The sequence below is a fragment of the Bombina bombina genome, chromosome 2 (assembly GCF_027579735.1).
Source record: "Bombina bombina isolate aBomBom1 chromosome 2, aBomBom1.pri, whole genome shotgun sequence".
NCBI lineage: Eukaryota > Metazoa > Chordata > Amphibia > Anura > Bombinatoridae > Bombina > Bombina bombina.
This window is the reverse complement of record NC_069500.1, coordinates 31765403-31790231: the sequence shown is the minus strand read 5'-3', so window position 1 is coordinate 31790231 and position 24829 is coordinate 31765403. Positions and strand designations below refer to the sequence as shown.

General features: G+C 39.9%; 1 protein-coding gene across 3 annotated transcripts in view; it reads left to right on the top strand.

The window, feature by feature from the left end:
* Positions 1-24829, top strand: part of PHF24 (PHD finger protein 24) — a 520975-nt gene that overhangs the window by 272658 nt on the left and 223488 nt on the right. For all 3 annotated transcript variants that reach the window (XM_053700990.1, XM_053700988.1, XM_053700989.1), the window contains exon 3: positions 1187-1372. In XM_053700990.1, the coding sequence (XP_053556965.1) occupies positions 1187-1372 (186 nt within the window). The remainder of the gene's footprint in view (positions 1-1186; positions 1373-24829) is intronic.

The window sequence follows — 24829 nt, the reverse complement described above, 5'->3', positions numbered from 1 at the left end:
AATAGCTATTGTACTTAGTTAAAATAAATACAAAGTTGCCTGTAAAATAAATATAAATCCTAAAATAGCTACAATGTAACTATTAGTTATATTGCAGCTATATTAGGGTTTATTTTATAGGTAAGTATTTAGTTTTAAATAGGAATAATTTATTCAATTATAGTAAATTTTGTTCGTTTTATTTAAATTATATTTAAGTTAGGGGGGTGTTAGGGTTAGGGTTAGACTTAGGTTTAGGGGTTAATAACTTTACTATAGTAGCGGCAACATTGGGGGCGGGAGTTTAGGGGTTAATAATTGTAGGTAGGTGGTGGCGATGTTAGGGAGGGCAGATTAGGGGTTTATAAAATGTATTATAGTGTTTGTGAGGCGGGAGTGCGGCGGTTTAGGGGTTAATGCATTTATTATAGTGGCAGCGACGTTGGGGGGGCAGATTAGGGGTTAATAAATATAATATAGGTGTCGGCGATGTTAGGGACAGCAGATTAGTGGTTCACAGCTATAATGTAGGTTGCGGCGGTGTCCAGAGCGGCAGATTAGGGGTTAATAATATAATGTAGGTGTCAGTGATAGCAGGGGCGGCATATTAGGGGTTAATAAGTGTAAGGTTAGGGGTGTTTAGACTCTGGGTTCATGTTAGGGTGTTAGGTGTAGACTTAGAGAGTGTTTCCCCATAGGATACAATGGGGCTTTTGGGTTTTTTTCAGCCAGCTCAGCCCCATTGTTTCCTATGGGGATATTGTGCACAAGCACATTTTTTCAGATTACAGATACCGTAAGCAACGCTGGTATTGAGAGTAGAAATGTAGCTAAATTATGCTCAACGCTCACTTTTCTGAGGCTAACGCAGCCATTCAGACAACTCGTAATACCAGCGTTGTCTTAAGGGTGCGCTGGAAAAAAAAAGGCTCATTAGCACCGCAGGTCTTTACTGACAAAACTCTAAATCTAGGGGAAATAAAGGAAGGGCGAACATGAATTAGAAATTGTTGTTTCTACAGTATGTTCTATTCTGAAATAAATATCTGGTAGAGTATGATAGAAAATAGTGCATTTAATTCCAACAAGCACCAAAATATTGTGTAACAATCCCTCTCCTGCCTTTAATTTACAGTAAAAATTGTTCCTTATAATAGCGCTAAATAGAACATTAGCTTCCGTGTGACTTTCATTCTCTCCTCCGCAGGTCACTAATGATGAGATGTGTGAGATCTGTGAGGTGTGGACAGCCGAGAGCCTCTTTCCCTGTAGAATATGCTCCAGAGTCTTTCATGACGGCTGCCTAAGGCGCATGGGCTATCTTGCCAATGACAACGCTCTAGAGGTGACGGAGATGGCTCATACTGAGATCGGCTGGAGTTGCTACTATTGTGTAAGTCAAGCACCTACAGTCCTGGCTTTCCTGAATAATATGGAGAGCAGTAATCTGTATTATGTGTGTTAAGGGGAAATAAAACCCAATATTTTTCTTTCATGTTTCAAATAGAACATACAATTTTCAACAATTTTTCATTTTACATCTATTATCAAATACTTGAACACATCTGGTGAGCCATTTACAAGAGGCATATGTACAGCCACCAATCAGCAGCAAACTCCCTGTAGTGCCTACCTAGGTATGATTTTAAACAAAGGACAAAACAAATGATATAATAGTAAAGTAAATTGGAAAGTTGCTTACATTTGCACGCTCTATCTGAATTATAAAAGGCAAAAGCCTCTGCCTGCAAAATCTTGTAACCAATGAATATTTCTCTCTATCAGTTCGCTTTGTCTTCTTTCCAGTAATTAATTCTGCAAAATATCTTACAGAAGAAGGTTCCTATCAATAAATGTTTAGTGCTAAATTTACTTTTGAAGAAGCAAAAATGTAAATGATATTTTCTGAAAGTAAATACTTATGTTAATGTGCATACAGCTCACTTGATCAATTGCTTATTGGATTTTTTTGTATTTAATTTTTATTGTTTAAAAAGCTAGATAATCCCTTTATTACCCATGCCCTAGTTTTGCATAACCAACACTGTTATATTACTATACTTTTTACCTCTGCGATTACCTTGTATCTAAGCCTCTTCAGACTGCTCCTTATCTCAGTTATATTAATATACTTTTTACCTCTGTGATTACCTTGTATCTAAGCCTCTGCAGACTGCTCCTTATCTCAGTTATATTAATATACTTTTACCTCTGTGATTACCTTGTATCTAAGCCTCTGAAGACTGCTCCTTATCTCAGTTATATTAATACACTTTTTACCTCTGTGATTACCTTGTATCTAAGCCTCTGCAGACTGCTCCTTATCTGTTATATTAATATACATTTTACCTCTGTGATTACCCTGTATCTAAGCCTCTGCAGACTGCTCCTTATCTCAGTTATATTAATATACTTTTACCTTTGTGATTACCTTGTATTTAAGCCTCTGCAGACTGCTCCTTATCTCAGTTATATTAATATACTTTTTATCTCTGTGATTACCTTGTATCTAACCCTCTGCAGACTGCTCCTTATCTCAGTTATATTAATACACTTTTTACCTCTGTGATTACCTTGTAGATAAGTCCCTGCAGACTGCTCCTTATCTCAGTTATATTAATATACTTTTTATTTCTGTGATTACCTTGTATCTAAGCCTCTGCAGACTGCTCCTTATCTCAGTTATATTAATACACTTTTACATCTGTGATTACCTTGTATCTAAGTCTCTGCAGACTGCTCCTTATCTCAGTTATATTAATACACTTTTTACCTCTATGATTACCTTGTAGATAAGCCTCTGCAGACTGCTCCTTATCTCAGTTATATTAATATACTTTTACCTCTGTGATTACCTTGTATCTAAGCCTCTGCAGACTGCTCCTTATCTCAGTTATATTAATACACTTTTTACCTCTGTGATTACCCTGTATCTAAGGTGCTGAAGACTGCCTCCTTATCTCAGTTATATTAATATACTTTTTACCTCTGTGATTACCCTGTATCTAATCCTCTGCAGACTGCTCCTTATCTCAGTTATATTAATATACTTTTTACCTCTGTGATTACCCTGTATCTAATCCTCTACAGACTGCTCCTTATCTCAGTTATATTAATATACTTTTTACCTCTGTGATTACCTTGTAGATAAGTCCCTGCAGACTGCCCCCTTATTTCAGTGCTTTTGACAGAATTGCATATCAGCCAATCAGTGCCCTCTCATAAGTTACTCCATTGGGGTGAGCACAATGTTATCTATATGGCACACATGAACTAACACCGTCTAAGTGTAAAAAAAAAAGTAAAAATGCAAAAGATGAGAAGCAGCTTTCAAGGGCTTAGAAAATAGCATATGAACCTACCTAGGTTTAGTTTTCAACAAAGAATGACAAGAGAGCAAAGCAAATTTGATTATAAATGTAAACTGGAAAGTTGTTTAAAATTTCCTGCCCTAACTGAATCATGAAAGTTTAATTTTGACTAGACTGCCCCTTTAATCACACTTAAAGGGATGAGACCCAAACATTTTCTTTTGTGGTTCAGACAAAGCATAACATTTATAAAAAGGTTTCCAATTTACTTTTTCAAACTTGCTTCATTTCAATGGTTTCTTTGTTGAAGAGATACATAGGAAGTTGTGTGGATCACTGCATGGCAGGAAATAGTGCTGCCCTCTAATGTTCTTGCAAATGGTTAAAGGACCACTCAATGCAGTAGTGACAGCCATCAGCCAATCACAGACTAGTATAGGTATACCCTGTGAGCTTGTGCACATGCTCAGTAGGATCTTGTTCCCCAGAAAGTGTGAATATAAAAAGACTGTGCACAATGTGATCATGGAAGTAAATTGGAAAGTGTCATAAAACTGCTGCTCTATCCAAAGCTTAAAAGTTTATTTTGACTTGAGTGTCCCTTTAATATTCTTGCAAAACTGCTGCCAGGTAGCGGATGTATGTGCATGTGTGTGTTTATGTGCAAGTGTGTGCTTGTGTGTGCATGTGTGTGCTTATATGTGCGTGTATGTGCAAGTGAGTGCTTGTATGTGCATATGTGTGCGTGTATGTGCATGTGTGCGTGTATGTGCATGTATGTGCATGTGTGTGCATGTATATGCATGTGTGTGCTTGCATGTGCAAGTGTGTGCTTGTATGTGCATGTGTGTGCGTGTATGTGTGTGCGTGTATGTGCATGTGTGTGCTTGTATGTGCATGTGTGTGTGTGTGTGTGTATATGTGCATGTGTGTGTGTGTATATGTGCATGTGTGTGTGTGTGTGTGTGTGTTTATGTGCAAGTGTGTGCTTGTGTGTGCATGTGTGTGCTTATATGTGTGTGTATGTGCAAGTGAGTGCTTGTATGTGCATATGTGTGCATGTGTGTGCTTGCATGTGCAAGTGTGTGCTTGTATGTGCATGTGTGTGCGTGTATGTGTGTGCGTGTATGTGCATGTGTGTGCTTGTATGTGCATGTGTGTGTGTATATGTGCGTGTGTGTGTGTATATGTGCATGTGTGTGTGTATGTGCATGTATGTGCATGTGCGTGCATGTTCATGTGTGTGCATGTATGTGCATGTGTCTACTTGTATGTGCATGTGTGTGTGTATGTTCATGTGTGTGCATGCATGTATGTGCTTGTATGTGCAAGTGTGCATATTTATGTATTTGTTCATGCATGTGTTTGTGTGTATGTGGGTGCTAGTACTGTATGTGCAAGTGTGCACATTTATGTATTTGTGAATGCATGCATGTGTGCGTGTATGTGGGCATTTGTGGGTGTGTCTGCTTGTATGTGAAAGTGTGCATATTTATGTATTTGTGCATGAATGCATGTATGTGGGTGTGTATGTGTCTGCTTTTATGTACAAGTGTGCATGTTTATGTATTTGTGCATGAAAGCGTGTGTGTGCGCGCGTGTAGGTGTGTGTGTGCTTGTATGTACAAGTGTGCATGTTTATGTATTAGTGCATGCTTGTGTGTGTGTGTGCATATGTGTGTGTGTGCGTGTATGTACAAGTGTGCATGTTTATGTATTAGTGCATGCTTGTGTGTGTGTGTGCATATGTGTGTGTGTGCGTGTATGTACAAGTGTGCATGTTTATGTATTAGTGCATGCTTGTGTGTGTGTGTGCATATGTGTGTGTGTGTGCGTGTATGTACAAGTGTGCATGTTTATGTATTAGTGCATACATGCAAGTGTGCATGTGTGTGGGTGTGTATGTGTGTGCTTGTATGTACAAGTGTGCATGTTTATGTATTTGTGCATGCTTGCATGAAAGTGCATGTATGTGCGTGTGCATGTGTGTTTTTAATGTGTGTGTCAGTGTGCATGTATGCATGTGTGTTTTTCATGTGTGTGTCAGTGTGCATGTATGTTTTTCATGTGTGTGTCAGTGTGCATGTGTGTTTTTCATGTGTGTGTCAGTGTGCATGTATGCATGTGTGTTTTTCATGTGTGTGTCAGTGTGCATGTATGCATGTGTGTTTTTAATGTGTGTGTCAGTGTGCATGTATACATGTGTGTTGTTCATGTGTGTGTCAGTCAGTGTGCATGTGTGTTTTTCATGTGTGTGTCAGTGTGCATGTATGCATGTGTGTTTTTCATGTGTGTGTCAGTGTGCATGTATGTTTTTCATGTGTGTGTCAGTGTGCATGTATGCATGTGTGTTTTTCATGTGTGTGTCAGTGTGCATGTGTGTTTTTCATGTGTGTGTCAGTGTGCATGTATGTATGTGTGTTTTTCATGTGTGTGTCAGTGTGCATGTATGCATGTGTGTTTTTCATGTGTGTGTCAGTGTGCATGTATGCATGTGTGTTTTTCATGTGTGTGTCAGTGTGTATGTATGTTTTTCATGTGTGTGTAAGTGTGCATGTATGCATGTGTGTTTTTCATGTGTGTGTCAGTGTGCATGTATGTTTTTCATGTGTGTGTCAGTGTGCATGTATGCATGTGTGTTTTTCATGTGTGTGTCAGTGTGCATGTGTGTTTTTCATGTGTGTGTCAGTGTGCATGTATGTATGTGTGTTTTTCATGTGTGTGTCAGTGTGCATGTATGCATGTGTGTTTTTCATGTGTGTGTCAGTGTGCATGTATGCATGTGTGTTTTTCATGTGTGTGTCAGTGTGTATGTATGTTTTTCATGTGTGTGTAAGTGTGCATGTATGCATGTGTGTTGCTCATGTGTGTGTCAGTGTGCATGTATGCATGTGTGTTGTTCATGTGTGTGTCAGTGTGCATGTATGCATGTGTGTTTTTTGCACCTTTTCAGAAGTTTTTTCTAAATATTAAAAAAATTACAAACCTTTAGAGAGATTTTTGGGTTATGCACAGAACAATACATTTTATTAATATTTAGGCTGTAACACTTATCTAGCAAACCTAACCTTTAAATGGTAGATTGTGCACAAAGCAGTAATATAACAGGAAAATAAAAATAAAGAAAAGCAATATCCTAAACTCGCTTCACTATACAGAGGATGCGTACCTATGTAAAGCAATATGTGATGCTAAACTCGCTTCACTATACAGAGGATGTGTACCTATGTAAAGTAATATGTGATCCTAAACTCGCTTCACTATACACAGGATGCGTACCTATGTAAAGTAATATGTGATCCTAAACTCGCTTCACTATACAGAGGATGCGTACGTATGTAAAGTAATATGTGATCCTAAACTCGCTTCACTATACAGAGGATGCGTACCTATGTAAAGTAATATGTGATCCTAAACTCGCTTCACTACTATACAGAGGATGCGTACCTATGTAAAGTAATATGTGATCCTAAACTCGCTTCACTATACAGAGGATGCGTACGTATGTAAAGTAATATGTGATCCTAAACTCGCTTCACTATACAGAGGATGCGTACCTATGTAAAGTAATATGTGATCCTAAACTCGCTTCACTATACAGAAGATGCGCAACTATGTAAAGTAATATGTGATCCTAAACTCGCTTCACTACTATACAGAGGATGCGTACCTATGTAAAGTAATATGTGATCCTAAACTCGCTTCACTATACAGAGGATGCGTACCTATGTAAAGTAATATGTGATCCTAAACTCGCTTCACTATACAGAGGATGCATAACTATGTAAAGTAATATGTGATCCTAAACTCGCTTCACTATACAGAGGATGCGTACCTATGTAAAGTAATATGTGATCCTAAACTCGCTTCACTATACAGAGGATGCGTACCTATGTAAAGTAATATGTGATCCTAAACTCGCTTCACTATACAGAGGATGCATACCTATATAAAGTAATATGTGATCCTTAACTCGCTTCACTATACACAGGATGTGTACCTATGTAAAGTAATATGTGATACTAAACTAGCTTCACTATACACAGGATGCGTAACTATGTAAAATAATATGTGATCCTAAACTCGCTTCACTATACAGAGGATGTGTAACTATGTAAAGTAATATGTGATCCTAAACTCGCTTCACTATGCAGAGGATGTGTACCTATGTAAAGTAATATGTGATCCTAAACGCGCTTCACTATACAGAGGATGCATAACTATGTAAAGTAATATGTGATCCTAAACTCGCTTCACTATACAGAAGATGCGTAACTATGTAAAGTAATATGTGATCCTAAACTCGCTTCACTACTATACAGAGGATGCGTACCTATGTAAAGTAATATGTGATCCTAAACTCGCTTCACTATACAGAGGATGCGTACCTATGTAAAGTAATATGTGATCCTAAACTCGCTTCACTATACAGAGGATGCGTAACTATGTAAAGTAATATGTGATCCTAAACTCGCTTCACTATACAGAGGATGCGTACCTATGTAAAGTAATATGTGATCCTAAACTCGCTTCACTATACAGAGGATGCGTACCTATGTAAAGTAATATGTGATCCTAAACTCGCTTCACTATACAGAGGATGCGTACCTATATAAAGTAATATGTGATCCTTAACTCGCTTCACTATACACAGGATGTGTACCTATGTAAAGTAATATGTGATCCTAAACTCGCTTCACTATACAGAGGATCTGTACCTATGTAAAGCAATATGTGATCCTAAACGCGCTTCACTGTACAGAGGATGCATAACTATGTAAAGTAATATGTGATCCTAAACTCGCTTCACTATACAGAGGATGCGTACCTATGTAAAGTAATATGTGATCCTAAACTCGCTTCACTATACAGAGGATGTGTACCTATGTAAAGCAATATGTGATCCTAAACTCGCTTCACTATACAGAGGATGTGTACCTATGTAAAGCAATATGTGATCCTAAACTCGCTTCACTATACAGAGGATGCGTAACTATGTAAAGTAATATGAGTTATCATTCAGAGACTGCTCAGACAATATTAGTTTTGTATCCCTGTTTAAATCTGTTTAGTTATAGAAGAAATACAATGTTGATAAATAAGAGTTTCTAATGAGAATCTTTAGCACTGTATAGAGAGTTTCCCTGTGAAGCATAATACTATACATATCTGATACCACATAAGTCAGGAGTCTGAGGGCATGAAATTGCTGTTTTTATTTCCATGATTATATTTGACTGAGATAATGTGATGGAAACATCTGAGCATGATACAGAATTAAATGAAAGCTATATATATGTATGAAGGGGTACATTTACATATACTACATTTTATCTGTAGTGTTGTATTCTTGTTGTGTTCAACTGTCCAGAATTGTAGAGAGGAAACACAGCCCTTGTGCCTGTCTTCTCTAAAACCTGTTGTAAATGTATTTTATGTATATATATATTTTTATTGGTATATAATATATTATTATTGGTATATATTATATATAGAAAAATAAAAATATGCTAAAAGGAATAAATGGCAGTGAAACATATCATGAATAGTGATGTCGCGAATAGTTCGCAGTCGAATAGTTCCCAGCGAACATAGAATGTTTGTGTTCGCCGCGGCGGGCAAACATATGCAATGTTCGATCCGCCCCCTATTCGTCATCATTGAGTAATACTTTGACCCTGTACCTCACAGTCAGCAGGCACATTCCAGCCAATTAGCAGCAGACCCTCCCTCCCAGACCCTCCCACCTCCTGGACAGCATCCATTTTAGATTCATTCGGAAGCTGCATTCTTAGTGAGAGGAGGGACAGTGTAGCTGCTGCTGATTAATAGGGAAATCGATAGCTAGGCTAGTGTATTCAGTGTCCACTACAGTCCTGAAGGACTCATCTGATCTCTGCTGTAAGGACAGCACCCCAAAAAGCCCCTTTTAGGGCTAGAACATCAGTCTGCTTTTTTTTTTTTTGCCTGTGTAATCTAATTGCAGTTGCCTGCCTGCCAGCGTGTGTGTCAGGCTCACAGCGTATACTGTGCCCACTTGCCCAGTGCCACCACTCATATCTGGTGTAACAGTAGTGTAGATTTAAAAAAAACAACACTTTTTTGACTGTGTTAAATAATAGCAGTCAGTTTCCTTCACACGTGTGCGTTTCAGTGCCTGCCTGCCAGGGCACAGTGTCACCCCAGTGCAACTCATATCTGGTGTAAAAGTACTGTAGATTTTAAAAAAACAACACTTTTTTGACTGTGTTAAATAATAGCAGTCAGTTTCCTTCACTAGTGATGTCGCGAATAGTTCGCCGGCGAATATTTCCTGGCGAACATAGCTTGTTCGCGTTCGCCACGGCGGGCGAACATATGCGATGTTCGATCCGCCCCCTATTCGTCATCATTGAGTAAAACTTTGACCCTGTACCTCACAGTCAGCAGACACATTCCAGCCAATCAGCAGCAGACCCTCCCTCCCAGACCCTCCCTCCCAGATCCTGCTACCACCTGGACAGCATCCATTTTAGATTCATTCGGAAGCTGCATTCTTAGTGAGAGGAGGGACAGTGTAGCTGCTGCTGATTTAATAGGGAAATCGATAGTTAGGCTAGTGTATTCAGTGTCCACTACAGTCCTGAAGGACTCATCTGATCTCTGCTGTAAGGAAGGACAGCACCCCAAAAAGCCCTTTTTAGGGCTAGAACATCAGCTGCTTTTTTTTTTTTTTCCTGTGTAATCTAATTGCAGTTGCCTGCCTGCCAGCGTGTGTGTCAGGCTCACACGTATACTGTGCCCACTTGCCCAGTGCCACCACTCATATCAGGTGTGGCAGGTGGTGGGGGTTGGTTTGTGGGGGGGGGGGGGAAGCTACACTACAGAAAAAAAAAAAAAAACAGAAAAAACTACTTTTTTTTGCAAACTGGGTACTGGCAGACAGCTGCCAGTACCCAAGATGGCCGCCAATAAGGCAGATGGGAAGGGTTAGAGAGCTTTTTTTGGGGGGATCAGGGAGGTTGGGGGCTAAGGGGGATGCTACACCACAGCATATGTAAATATGCTAAAAAATATATATATTTTTTTAAAAACCTTTTATTTTAGTACTGGCAGACTATCTGCCAGTACTTAAGATGGCGGGGACAATTGTGGGGTGGGGGAGGGAAGGGAGCTGTTTGGGAGGGATCAGGGGGTCTGATGTGTCAGGTGGGAGGCTGATCTCTACACTAAAGCTAAAATTAACCCTGCAAGCTCCCTACAAACTACCTAATTAACCCCTTCACTGCTAGCCATAATACACGTGTGATGCACAGCAGCATTTAGCGGCCTTCTAATTACCAGAAAGCAATGCCAAAGTCATATATGTCTGCTATTTCTGAACAAAGGGGATCCCAGAGAAGCATTTACAACCATTTGTGCCATAATTGCACAAGCTGTTTGTAAATAATTTCAGTGAGAAACCTAAAATTGCGAAAAAAATTTTTTTTTTTAAATTTGATCGCATTTGGCGGTGAAATGGTGGCATTAAATATACCAAAATGGGCCTAGATCAATACTTTGGATTGTCTACTACACTACACTTAAGCTAAAATTAACTCTACAAGCTCCCTACATGCTCCCTAATTAACCCCTTCACTGCTGGGCATAAAACACGTGTGGTGTGCAGTGGCATTTAGCAGCCTTCTAATTACCAAAAAGCAACGCCAAAGCCATATAAGTCTGCTATTTCTGAACAAAGGGGATCCCAGAGAAACATTTACAACCATTTATGCCATAATTGCATAAGTTGTTTATAAATAATTTCTGTGAGAAACCTAAAGTTTGTGAAAAAGTGAACATTTTTTTTTTATTTGATCGCATTTGGCGGTGAAATGGTGGCATGAAATATACCAAAATGGGCCTAGATCAATACTTTGGGATGTCTTCTAAAAAAAATATATATACATCTCAAGGGATATTCAGGTATTCCTGACAGATATCAGGGTTCCAATATAACTAGCGCTCATTTTGAAAAAAAGTGGTTTTGAAATAGCAAAGTGCTTCTTGTATTTATTTCCCTATAACTTTGCAAAAAAAGCAAAGAACATGTTAACATTGGGTATTTCTAAACTCAGGACAAAATTTAGAAACTATTTAGATGTTGTACCCGCTGCGGGAGTTTGGTCTGTCACTGTGAAGCGGGCGTAACCCTTACACTACCTGATCGATACAACATCATACCTGATGTTTTAAAGCACGTTATTCCAAACAATTTAGGAATGTTAGGTGATTTATGCCCTTTATGGATTAAAACCAGACTCTGCATCAACTATGTAATTTTCCATGGGAGTTTTGCCATGGATCCCCCTCCAGCATGTCACAGTCCAGGTGTTAGTCCCCTTGAAACAACTTTTCCATCACTATTGTGGCCAGAAAGAGTCCCTGTGGGTTTTAAAATTTGCCTGCCTATTGAAGTCTATGGCGGTTCGCCCGGTTCGCCCGTTCGCGAACATTTGCGCAAAATTTTAGGTTTGCGACATCACTATCCTTCACACGTGTGCGTTTCAGTGCCTGCCAGGGCACAGTGTCACCCCAGTGCAACTCATATCTGGTGTAACAGTAGTGTACATTTAAAAAAAAAAAAACACTTTTTTGACTGTGTTAAATAATAGCAGTCAGTTTCCCTCACACGTGTGCGTTTCAGTGCCTGCCAGGGCACAGTGTCACCCCAGTGCAACTCATATCTGGTGTAACAGTAGTGTACATTTAAAAAAAAAAATACAATTTTGACTGTAATAGATTGAATAGCAGTTAGTTGTCTGCAAGCATGTGTGTCAGGCCTACAGCGTCTACTCTGCCAACTTCTGCCAGTGCACAGTGCCATTCATATCTGTTGTCACAGTAGCTTGCACGCATAGTATCACTAATCAAAAAAAAAATGACAGGCAGAGGCAGGCAACCCCGCAGGGGCCGTCGTGTTCGTGGTGCTGTGATTCCCTTTGGCCCTAGAATAATGCCCAGTGTTCAGAGACCACGTACCCTGAACTCGAACAGTTCTGAGGACATAGTTGACTGGCTAACACAGGACACCCAATCTTCTACAGCTTCCGCTCGGAACCTTGACGCACCATCCTCCTCCAGCTTAACTTCGGGCACCTCTCAAGTTACCACTCGCCCGCCTGCCGCTGACACCAACACTAGCACCACAGCCGCTTCACTTGATCTGTCAGAGGAGTTATTTACACATCAGTTGGAAGAAATGAGTGATAGTGATGCGCAACCATTATTACCAGAGGATGTAGATAACAGGGATATGTCTCAGTCAGGCAGCATTACACACATGGACGTAACAGGGATTAAACTGATAAGAATAGAACTACTTAACACACCACTCCTATCTGGTGGCACATTAGATTGCACGCGCAGTGCCCCAAATTTGAAGTAGGAGGACCAACCAAGCATCTTTTTCCATCTCCCGGTTCCTAAAATCGATGCCATATACACGTCCCCTGATAGGGGACGTAACAGGGATTAAACTGATAAGAATAGTACTACTTAACACACCACTCCTATCTGGTGGCACATTAGATTGCACGCGCAGTGCCCCAAATTTGAAGTAGGAGGACCGAGCAAGCATCTTTTTCCATCTCCCGGTTCCTAAAATCGATGCCATATACACGTCCCCTGATAGGGGACGTAACAGGGATTAAACTGATAGGAATAGTACTACTTAACACACCTTATAATAACGCAGAGAGAGGTAACGCAGAGAGAGGAGTCTGAAGAAGAGGAGTCAGAGGAGGAAGGTGGCTTTGAGGAGGTGGAAGACCAAACGCAGCAGGTGTCCCAGGGGGCTTGTTGTCACCTTTCGGGGACCCTTGGTGTTGTACGTGGCTTGGTGGAGGAAGAGACCTTCAATGACATCAGTGAGGACAAGGAACGGGACATGGCTAGCTTGGTATCCAACCTTGTGCAAATGGGGAGTTTGCGGTTGTGCAAATGGACTGTTTGCGGTTGTTTGCGGTGCGTTAAAGGGACAGTCTAGGACAAAATAAAATTTCATGATTCAGATAGAGCATGTAATTTTAAACAATTTTCCAATTTACTTTTATCACCAATTTTGCTTTGTTCTCTTGGTATTCTTATTTGAAAGCTTAACCTAGGAGGTTCATATGCTAATTTCTTAGACCTTGAAGCCCACCTCTTTCAGATTGCATTTTAACAGTTTTTCACCACTAGAGGGTGTTAGTTCATGTATTTCATATAGATAAGACTGTGCTCGTGCACAAAAAGTTATCTGGGAGCAGGCACTGATTGGCTAGACTGCAAGTCTGTCAAAAGCACTGAAAAAAGGGGCAGTTTGCAGAGGCTTAGATACAAGATAATTACAGAGGTTAAAAGTATACTATTATAAATGTGTTAGTTATGCAAAACTGGGAAATGGGTAATAAAGGGATTATCTATCTTTTAAAACAATAAAAACTCTGGTGTAGACTGTCCCTTTAAACGGGGAGTTTGGTCTGTCACTGTGAAGCAGGCGTAACCCTTACACTACCTGATCGATACAACATCATACCTGATGTTTTAAAGCATGTTAGTCCAAACAATTTAGGAATGTTAGGTGATTTAGGCACTTTATGGGTTAAAACCAGACTCTGCATCAACTATGTAATCTTCGTGAGAGTTTTGCCATGGATCCCCCTCCGGCATGCCACAGTCCAGGTGTTAGTACCCTTGAAACAACTTTTCCATCACTATTGTGGCCAGAAAGAGTCCCTGTGGGTTTTAAAGTTCGCCTGCCTATTGAAGTCTATGGCGAACGCGAACTTCTGCAAAAGTTCGCGTTCGCCGTTTGTGAACCCAAATTTTTATGTTCGCGACATCACTAATCATGAATAAAACATTCCATTACACAATAAAAATACAAATATAAAAAGGAATGAGAGGTGACAATAAAACATGACATGAATAAAACATTCCATTCCACAATACAAATACAAATATAAAAATATTCTTAAAGGAATGAGAGGTGACAATAAAACATATCATGAATAAAACATTCCATTCCACAATGGCAGGTCATTTACTAAACCAAGACAGTTTACAGGAATATGCATAGTAGAATTTACAAACCACATGGCACCAACATTCTGGAAAATTACCTGTTTGAATAGCTGATCTTAAAAATTCAGAATTTTTAAAGGGGTAGGCTTTGTCTGAGTGCTGTGAGGGGAAATATTAATCACCCCAGATCTGGGTGTTCTTAAGCAATAAAAATATGAAATGTTCAAAAGTGAGTTGGGGATACATTATATGGACAAATTCAGAGATACTGGAGCTTTTGAGGATTTCCAACTTTAAAAAACAGATGTTTCCCACATAAAATAGCTGTACTAACCAAAGCTATTTTACCAGCGCTAAGACCATTATCAACCAAAAGCAAAATGTGTTCCTTCTGAATATGAAGCCCAAAGCTTTATATAACTAAAGGTTTATTCTATTCCAACGCTTCTGAACTTTGGGACAACTTCACAAACAGTAAATTAAATTGGCCCTTGGATATCTACATCTTGTACAAGAGATAACATTGCTGGAGTAATATATACTTTATTTAAGAGTTAAGTATGGACCACTGATCTAGTTGCCAAATGTAAATTCTTAAAACTAATTCTAATATTTTGAGGTTCTAAATCCTTTATAACATGTATCCGTATTTAGCAATGGCATTAGACTGTTTCAAACCATGTGCCTTTATGATAATATTGTAACATACGGAGATAGCATGGATCCCGGCTTTATATAAGTTAATTGGACATTAAGCACAATGTGTAAGCTGCATGATAAAGTACCTTCATATCTCAGAAGAATTGTGCAACAAATAATACAGCTTTGTTTTATTAAATGAGTATAGTGTAGTGTTTGGTGTTATTGTAACTTAGGTTAGGTTTTATTTTACAGGTACTTTTGTATTTATTTTAGCTAGGTAGTTATTAAATAGTTAATAACTATTTAATAACTATTGTACCTAGTTAAAATAAATACAAACTTGCCTGTAAAATAAAAATAAACCCTAACCTAGCTACAATGTAACTATTAGTTATATTGTAGCTAGCTTAGGTTTTTTTTTATAGATACGTATTTAATTTTAAATAGGAATAATGTAGTTAATTATAGAAATTTTATTTAGATTTATTTTAATTATATTTCAATTAGGGGGTGTTAGGGTTAGGGTTAGACTTAGGTTTAGGGGTTAATACATTTAGTATAGTGGCGGCGACATTAGGGGCAGCAGATTAGGGGTTAATAAATGTAGGTAGGTGGTGGTGATGTTAGTTACGGCAGATTAGTGTTTAATAATATTTAACTAATGTTTGTGAGGCAGGAGTGCGGCGGTTTAGGGGTTAATATGTTTATTATAGTGGCAGCCACGTTGGGGGCGGCAGATTAGGGGTTAATAAGTGTAGGTAGGTGGTTGCAGATTAGGGGTTAATAAATATAATGTAGGTGGCGGCGATGTTGGGGGCAGCAGATTAGGGGTTCATAAATATAATGTAGGTGGCGGCGGTGTCCGGAGTGGCAGATTAGGGGTTAAAAAATGTATTATAGTGTTTGCGATGCGGGAGGGTGGAGGTAGAGGGTGTACCGCTCACTTTTTGGCCTCCCAGGACAGACTCCTAATACCGGCGCTATGGAAGTCCAATAGAAAAAAGACTTTACGAAGTTTACGTAAGTCCTTTTGCGGTAAGGCCAAAGAAGTGTGCGGTGACCCTAAACCTGCAAGACTCGTAATAGCAGCGGGCGTAAAAAGCAGCGTTAGGACCTCTTAATGCTGCTTTTTTACCTTAACGCACAACTCATAATCTAGCCGTTTGTTAACCAATCTCAAACTAATGCATATGTGCAGTTAAAGGGACATGCATCCACATTTTTTTTTAATTGTATTTAATTGTAGTTATCTGTAGTTAATTTATTTAATTAATTTAATGATAGTGTAGTGTTAGGTTTAATTGTAACTTAGGTTAGGATTTATTTTACAGGTAATTTTGTATTTCTTTTAGCTAGGTAGCTATTAAATAGTTAATAACTATTTAATAGTTATTGTACCTGATCGGAACAGCCAATAGAATGCGAGCTCAATCTGATTGGCTGATTGGATAAGCCAATCGGATTGAACTTGAATCTGATTGGCTGATTCAATCAGCCAATCAGATTTTTCCTACCTTAATTCCGATTGGCTGATAGAATCCTATCAGCCAATGGGAATTGAAGGGACGCCATCTTGGATGACGTCCCTTAAAGGAGCCTTCATTCGTCGGTAGTCCGTCGGTAAAGAAGGATGTTCCGCGTCGGTGGGATGAAGATTGAAGACCCGGCTTGGAAGATGACATCGCCCGGATAGAAGACTTCTTCAGCGCCTCTTGGAAGATGACATCACCCGGATCGAAGACTTCTTCAGCGCCGCTTGGAGGATCACTTCATCGGATGGAAGATTTCTTCAGCGCCGCTTGGAGGATAACTTCTTCCGCTCCAGATGTCTACTTCGGTTCCATCACTGCTCGGCTGAGTGAAGACGACTCAAGGTAGGATGATCTTCAGGGGATTAGTGTTAGGTTATTTTAAGGGGGGTTTGGGTTAGATTAGGGGTATGTGGGTGGTGGGTTTTAATGTTGGGGGGGTTGTATTTTTCTTTTACAGGCAAAAGAGCTGAATTCTTTGGGGCATGCTCCACAAAAGGTCCTTTTAAGGGCTGGTAAGGTAAAAGAGCTTTGAACTTTTCTAATTTAGAATAGGGTAGGGCATTTTTTTTTATTTTGGGGGGCTTTGTTATTTTATTAGGGGGCTTAGATTAGGTGTAAGTAGCTTAAAATTGTTGTAATATTTTTTAAATGTTTGTAACTTATTTTTTTTATTTTTTGTAACTTAGCTTTTTTATTTTTTGTACTTTAGTTAGTTTATGTAATTGTATTTAATTGTAGTTATTTGTAGTTAATTTATTTAATTAATTTAATGATAGTGTAGTGTTAGGTTTAATTGTAACTTAGGTTAGGATTTATTTTACAGGTAATTTTGTATTTCTTTTAGCTAGGTAGTTATTAAATAGTTAATAACTATTTAATAACTATTCTAACTAGCTAAAATAAATACAAAGTTACCTGTAAAATAAATATAAATCCTAAGATAGCTACAATGTAATTATTAATTATATTGTAGCTATCTTAGGGTTTATTTTACAGGTAAGTATTTAGTTTTAAATGGGAATAATTTATTTAATGATAGTGTAGTGTTAGGTGTAATTGTAACTTAGGTTAGTTTTTAGTTTACAGGTACATTTCTCTTTATTTTAGCTAGGTAAGCTATTAAATAGTTAATAACTATTTAATAGCTATTGTACCTAGTTAAAATAAATTGAAAGTTACCTGTAAAATAAAAATAAATCCTAAGATAGCTACCATATAATTATTATTTATATTGTAGCTATATTAGGGTTTATTTTACAGGTAAGTATTTAGTTTTAAATAGGATTAACTTAGTTAATAAGAGAAATATTATTTAGATTTATTTAATTAATATTTAAGTTAGGGGGGTGTTAGGGTTAGTGTTAGACTTAGGTTTAGGGGTTAATAATTTTATTACAGTGGCAGCGGTGTAGTGGGGTGCAGGATAGGGGTTAATAAATTTATTATAGGTGGCGACGGTGTAGTGGGGGCAGGATAGGGGTTAATAAATTTATTATAGGTGGCGACGGTGCAGGGGGGGCAGGATAGGGGTTAATAAATTTAATATAGGTTGCGGCGGGTTCAGGGAGTGGCGGTTTAGGGGTTAAACTATTTTTCTCTTGTTAAGTGTATCCAGTCCACGGATCATCCATTACTTATGGGATATTAACTCCTCCCCAACAGGAAGTGCAAGAGGATTCACCCAGCAGAGCTGCTATATAGCTCCTCCCCTAACTGCCATTACCAGTCATTCTCTTGCACCCAACGACTAGATAGGATGTGTGAGAGGACTATGGTGATTATATTTAGTTTTATACCTTCAATCAAAAGTTTGTTATTTTATAATAGCACCGGAGTGTGTTATTCCTTCTCTGGTAGAATTTGAAGAAGAATCTACCTGAGTTTTTACTATGATTTTAGCCGGCGTAGTTAAGATCATATTGCTGTTTCTCGGCCATCTGAGGAGAGGTAAACTTCAGATCAGGGGACAGCGGGCAGATTAATCTGCAAAGAGGTATGTAGCAGCTTATTATTTTCTGACAATGGAATTGATGAGAAAATTCTGCCATACCGATATAATGTAAACTCAGCCTTAAATGCAGTAGCAGCAACTGGTATCAGGCTGTCATGTATGTATATTTTACACTTCAGTATTCTGGGGAATGGCACTTCACTGGAATTATACTGTGTGCATAAGACTTTAGCCTAATTTGCAGGGACTGGCAACAGGCTCTTTAATAACACTTAATTTATGTTAAACGTTTTTTGCTGGCATGTAAAATCGTTTCATTTTCTGAGGTACTGGGTGAATAAAATGTTTTGGGCATTATTTTTTCCACTTGGCAGTTGTTTTATTTAATTTATGACAGTTTACTGATCTCTCTCACTGTTGTGTGTGAGGGGGAGGTCAAAAAATTCAGTCAGAAGCTCATTGTATTTCCTGCATGATCCGGTTCATCTCTACAGAACTCAGGGGTCTTCAAAACTTGTTTTGAGGGAGGTAATCATTCACAGCAGAGCTGTGAGATTGTAGTTGACTGTGATAAAAAACGTTTATTTCTGTAACTTTTTTTTCTGCTATCAGGGTTAGTTATCCTTCGCTAATGGGAACAAGCCTTTGCTAAAATTGTGTTTTTTACAAAGATTTGATGCTATAACCTTTCAGTTTATTAACTTTCAACTGTCATAACTCTTTCTGTGCTTCTTATAGGCACAGTACGTTTTCATATTATAGTAAATTACTTGAAAAGTATTTCCAAGTTGCTAGTTTATTTGCTAGTGTGTTAAACATGTCTGATTCAGAGGAAGACATCTGTGCTATATGTACTAATGCCAAAGTGGAGCCCAATAGAAATTTATGTACTAACTGTATTGATGCTACTTTAAATAAAAGTCAATCTGTACAAATTGAACACATTTCACCAAACAACGAGGGGAGAGTTATGCCGACTAACTCGCCTCACGTGTCAGTACCTGCATCTCCCGCTCGGGGGGTGCGTGATATTGTGGCGCTGAGTACATCTGGGCGGCCATTACAAATCACATTACAGGATATGGCTACTGTTATGACTGAAGTTTTGGATAAATTACCAGAACTAAGAGGCAAGCGTGATCACTCTGGGGTGAGAACAGAGTGCGCTGATAATGTTAGGGCCATGTCAGATACTGCGTCACAACTTGCAGAACATGAGGACGGAGAGCTTCATTCTGCGGCTGACGGTTCTGATCCAAACAGATTGGATTCAGATATTTCAAATTTTAAATTTAAGCTGGAAAACCTCCGTGTATTACTAGGGGAGGTGTTAGCGGCTCTGAATGATTGTAACATAGTTGCAATACCAGAAAAAATGTGTAGGTTGGATAAATATTTTGCGGTACCGTCGAGTACTGACGTTTTTCCTATACCTAAGAGACTTACTGAAATTGTTACTAAGGAGTGGGATAGACTCGGTGTGCCGTTCTCACCACCTCCGATATTTAGAAAGATGTTTCCAATAGACACCACCACACGGGACTTATGGCAAACGATCCCTAAGGTGGAGGGAGCAGTTTCTACTTTAGCTAAGCGTACCACTATCCCGGTGGAGGATAGCTGTGCCTTTTCAGATCCAATGGATAAAAAGTTAGAGGGTTACCTTAAGAAAATGTTTGTTCAACAAGGTTTTATATTGCAACCCCTTGCATGCATTGCGCCTGTCACGGCTGCAGCAGCATTTTGGTTTGAGTCTCTGGAAGGGACACTTGAATCAGCTCCATTAGATGAGATTACACACAGGCTTAAAGCTCTTAAGTTAGCTAACTCATTTATTTCAGATGCCGTAGTACATTTAACTAAGCTTACGGCTAAGAATTCCGGATTCGCCATTCAGGCGCGCAGAGCACTGTGGCTAAAATCCTGGTCAGCTGACGTTACTTCTAAGTCTAAATTTCTTAATATACCTTTCAAAGGGCAGACCTTATTCGGGCCCGGATTGAAAGAAATTATCGCTGACATTACAGGAGGTAAAGGCCATGCCCTGCCTCAAGACAGAGCCAAACCTAAGGCTAGACAATCTAATTTTTGTTCCTTTCGGAATTTCAAAGCAGGAGCAGCATCAACTTCCTCTGCTCCAAAACAAGAAGGATCTGTTGCTCGCTACAGACAAGGCTGGAGACCTAACCAGTCCTGGAACAAGGGCAAGCAGGCAAGGAAACCTGCTGGTGCCCCTAAAACAGCATGAATTGAGGGCCCCCGATCCGGGAACGGATCTAGTGGGGGGCAGACTTTCTCTCTTCGCCCAGGCTTGGGCAAGAGATGTCCAGGATCCCTGGGCGCTAGAGATAATATCTCAGGGATACCTTCTGGACTTCAAATACTCTCCCCCAAGAGAGAGATTTCATCTGTCAAGGTTGTCAACAAACCAAATAAAGAAAGAGGCGTTTCTACGCTGCGTACAAGAGCTTTTATTAATGGGAGTAATCCATCCAGTTCCACGGTCGGAACAGGGACAAGGGTTTTACTCAAATCTGTTTGTGGTTCCCAAAAAAGAGGGAACTTTCAGGCCAATCCTGGATTTAAAGATCCTAAACAAATTCCTAAGAGTTCCATCGTTCAAAATGGAGACTATTCGGACAATTTTACCCATGATCCAAAAGGGTCAGTACATGACCACAGTGGATTTAAAGGATGCTTACCTTCACATACCGATTCACAAAGATCATTACCGGTATCTAAGGTTTGCCTTTCTAGACAGGCATTACCAGTTTGTAGCTCTTCCATTCGGATTGGCTACGGCTCCGAGAATCTTCACAAAGGTTCTGGGTGCTCTTCTGGCGGTACTAAGACCGCGAGGAATTGCAGTAGCTCCGTACCTAGACGACATTCTGATACAAGCTTCAAGCTTTCAAACTGCCAAGTCTCATACAGAGTTAGTACTGGCATTTCTAAGGTCGCATGGATGGAAGGTGAACGAAAAGAAGAGTTCTCTCTTTCCACTCACAAGAGTTCCCTTCTTGGGGACTCTTATAGATTCTGTAGAAATGAAGATTTACCTGACAGAAGACAGGTTAACAAAGCTTCAAAATGCATGCCGTGTCCTTCATTCCATTCAACACCCGTCAGTAGCTCAATGCATGGAGGTGATCGGCTTAATGGTAGCAGCAATGGACATAGTACCCTTTGCACGCCTACATCTCAGACCGCTGCAATTGTGCATGCTAAGTCAGTGGAATGGGGATTACTCAGACTTGTCCCCTACTCTGAATCTGGATCAAGAGACCAGAAATTCTCTTCTATGGTGGCTTTCTCGGCCACATCTGTCCAGGGGGATGCCATTCAGCAGGCCGGACTGGACAATTGTAACAACAGACGCCAGCCTACTAGGTTGGGGCGCTGTCTGGAATTCTCTGAAGGCTCAGGGACAATGGAATCAGGAGGAGAGTCTCCTACCAATAAACATTCTGGAATTGAGAGCAGTTCTCAATGCCCTTCTGGCTTGGCCCCAGTTGACAACTCGGGGGTTCATCAGGTTTCAGTCGGACAACATCACGACTGTAGCTTACATCAACCATCAGGGAGGGACAAGAAGCTCCCTAGCAATGATGGAAGTATCAAAGATAATCGCTGGGCAGAGTCTCACTCTTGCCACCTGTCAGCAATCCACATCCCGGGAGTGGAGAACTGGGAGGCGGATTTCTTAAGTCGTCAGACTTTTCATCCGGGGGAGTGGGAACTTCATCCGGAGGTCTTTGCCCAAATACTTCGACGTTGGGGCAAACCAGAGATAGATCTCATGGCGTCTCGACAGAACGCCAAGCTTCCTCGTTACGGGTCCAGATCCAGGGATCCGGGAGCGGTTCTGATAGATGCTTTGACAGCACCTTGGACCTTCGGGATGGCTTATGTGTTTCCACCCTTCCCGATGCTTCCTCGATTGATTGCCAGAATCAAACAGGAGAGAGCATCAGTGATTCTAATAGCGCCTGCATGGCCACGCAGGACTTGGTATGCAGATCTAGTGGACATGTCATCCTGTCCACCTTGGTCACTACCTCTGAAACAGGACCTTCTGATCCAGGGTCCCTTCAAACATCAAAATCTAATTTCTCTGAAGCTGACTGCTTGGAAATTGAACGCTTGATTTTATCAAAACGTGGTTTTTCTGAGTCAGTTATTGATACCTTAATACAGGCTAGGAAGCCTGTTACCAGAAAGATTTACCATAAGATATGGCGCAAATACTTATATTGGTGCGAATCCAAGAGTTACTCATGGAGTAAGGTTAGGATTCCGAGGATATTGTCTTTTCTACAAGAAGGTTTAGAAAAGGGTTTATCCGCTAGTTCCTTAAAGGGACAGATTTCAGCTCTGTCCATTCTTTTACACAAACGTCTGTCAGAAGTTCCGGACGTTCAAGCTTTTTGTCAGGCTTTAGCTAGGATCAAGCCTGTGTTTAAAACTGTTGCTCCACCATGGAGTTTGAACTTAGTTCTTAATGTTTTACAGGGGGTTCCGTTTGAACCCCTTCATTCCATTGATATCAAGTTGTTATCTTGGAAAGTTCTGTTTTTAATGGCGATTTCCTCGGCTCGAAGAGTCTCTGAGTTATCTGCCTTACATTGTGATTCTCCTTATCTGATTTTTCATTCAGACAAGGTAGTTCTGCGTACTAAACCTGGGTTCCTACCTAAGGTGGTCACTAACAGGAATATCAATCAAGAGATTGTGGTTCCATCTTTGTGTCCTAATCCTTCTTCGAAAAAGGAACGTCTGCTACACAATCTAGATGTAGTCCGTGCCCTGAAATTTTATCTACAGGCAACTAAGGATTTTCGACAAACGTCTTCCCTGTTTGTCGTTTATTCTGGTCAGAGGAGAGGTCAAAAAGCTTCGGCTACCTCTCTCTCCTTTTGGCTTCGTAGCATAATACGGTTAGCCTATGAGACTGCTGGACAGCAGCCTCCTGAAAGAATTACAGCACATTCTACTAGAGCTGTGACTTCCACTTGGGCCTTTAAGAATGAGGCTTCTGTTGAACAGATTTGCAAGGCTGCAACTTGGTCTTCTCTTCATACTTTTTCCAAATTTTACAAATTTGACACTTTTGCTTCTTCGGAGGCTGTTTTTGGGAGAAAGGTTCTTCAGGCAGTGGTTCCTTCCGTATAAAGAGCCTGCCTGTCCCTCCCGTCATCCGTGTACTTTAGCTTTGGTATTGGTATCCCATAAGTAATGGATGATCCGTGGACTGGATACACTTAACAAGAGAAAACATAATTTATGCTTACCTGATAAATTTATTTCTCTTGTAGTGTATCCAGTCCACGGCCCGCCCTGTCACTTTAAGGCAGGTAATTTTTCCATTAAACTACAGTCACCACTGCACCCTATGGTTTTCCTTTCTCTGCATGTTTTCGGTCGAATGACTGGTAATGGCAGTTAGGGGAGGAGCTATATAGCAGCTCTGCTGGGTGAATCCTCTTGCACTTCCTGTTGGGGAGGAGTTAATATCCCATAAGTAATGGATGATCCGTGGACTGGATACACTACAAGAGAAATAAATTTATCAGGTAAGCATAAATTATGTTATTTGCGGCGAGGTGCGGGATCAGCAGGATAGGGGTTAATAACTTTATTATAGAGGGCGACGGTATATGGGGGGCAGGATAGGGGTTATTAAGTATAATGTAGGTGGCAGTGGTGTCCGGGAGCCGCGGTTTAGGGGTTAATACATTTATAAGAGTTGCGGGGGGTCTAGGAGCGGTGGTTTAGGGGTTAGTAACTTTATTTAGTTGTGGGGGGCTCCGGGGGCGCTGGTATAGGGGGTAGAGCAGTATAGTCTAGTGTGGGTGCTTAGTGACAGGCTAGCAAAAAAGCTGTAAAAAAGCCGAAGAGCAGCGAGATCGGATGAGTGATAACTCTCCCAGTCCGCTGCTCATTGCCCCGTACTTGGTGCGCGGCTTTTTGACAGCTTTTTGATAACTTAGGCAAATTTTTGCAGGTCCGCGGCGGCGATATGAGGCGACCTTAGGCGGGCGTATTGGGCCTGCGAAGGCAGGAAAAGTAGACACGTTGATAACTAGGCCCTTATACCTACAGATATAAGATAAAGACACATGTATATCTACACAATGTGATAAAGTAATGAGATCAGATTATACCTACAGATATAAGATAAAGACACATGTATATGTACACAATGTGATACAGTAATAAGATCTGATTATACCTACAGATATACGATACAGACACATGTATATGTACACAGTGTGATACAGTAATGAAATCTGATTATACCTACAGATATAAGATAGACACATGTATATGTACACAATGTGATACAATAATGAGATCTGATTATACCTACAGATATAAGATACAGACAC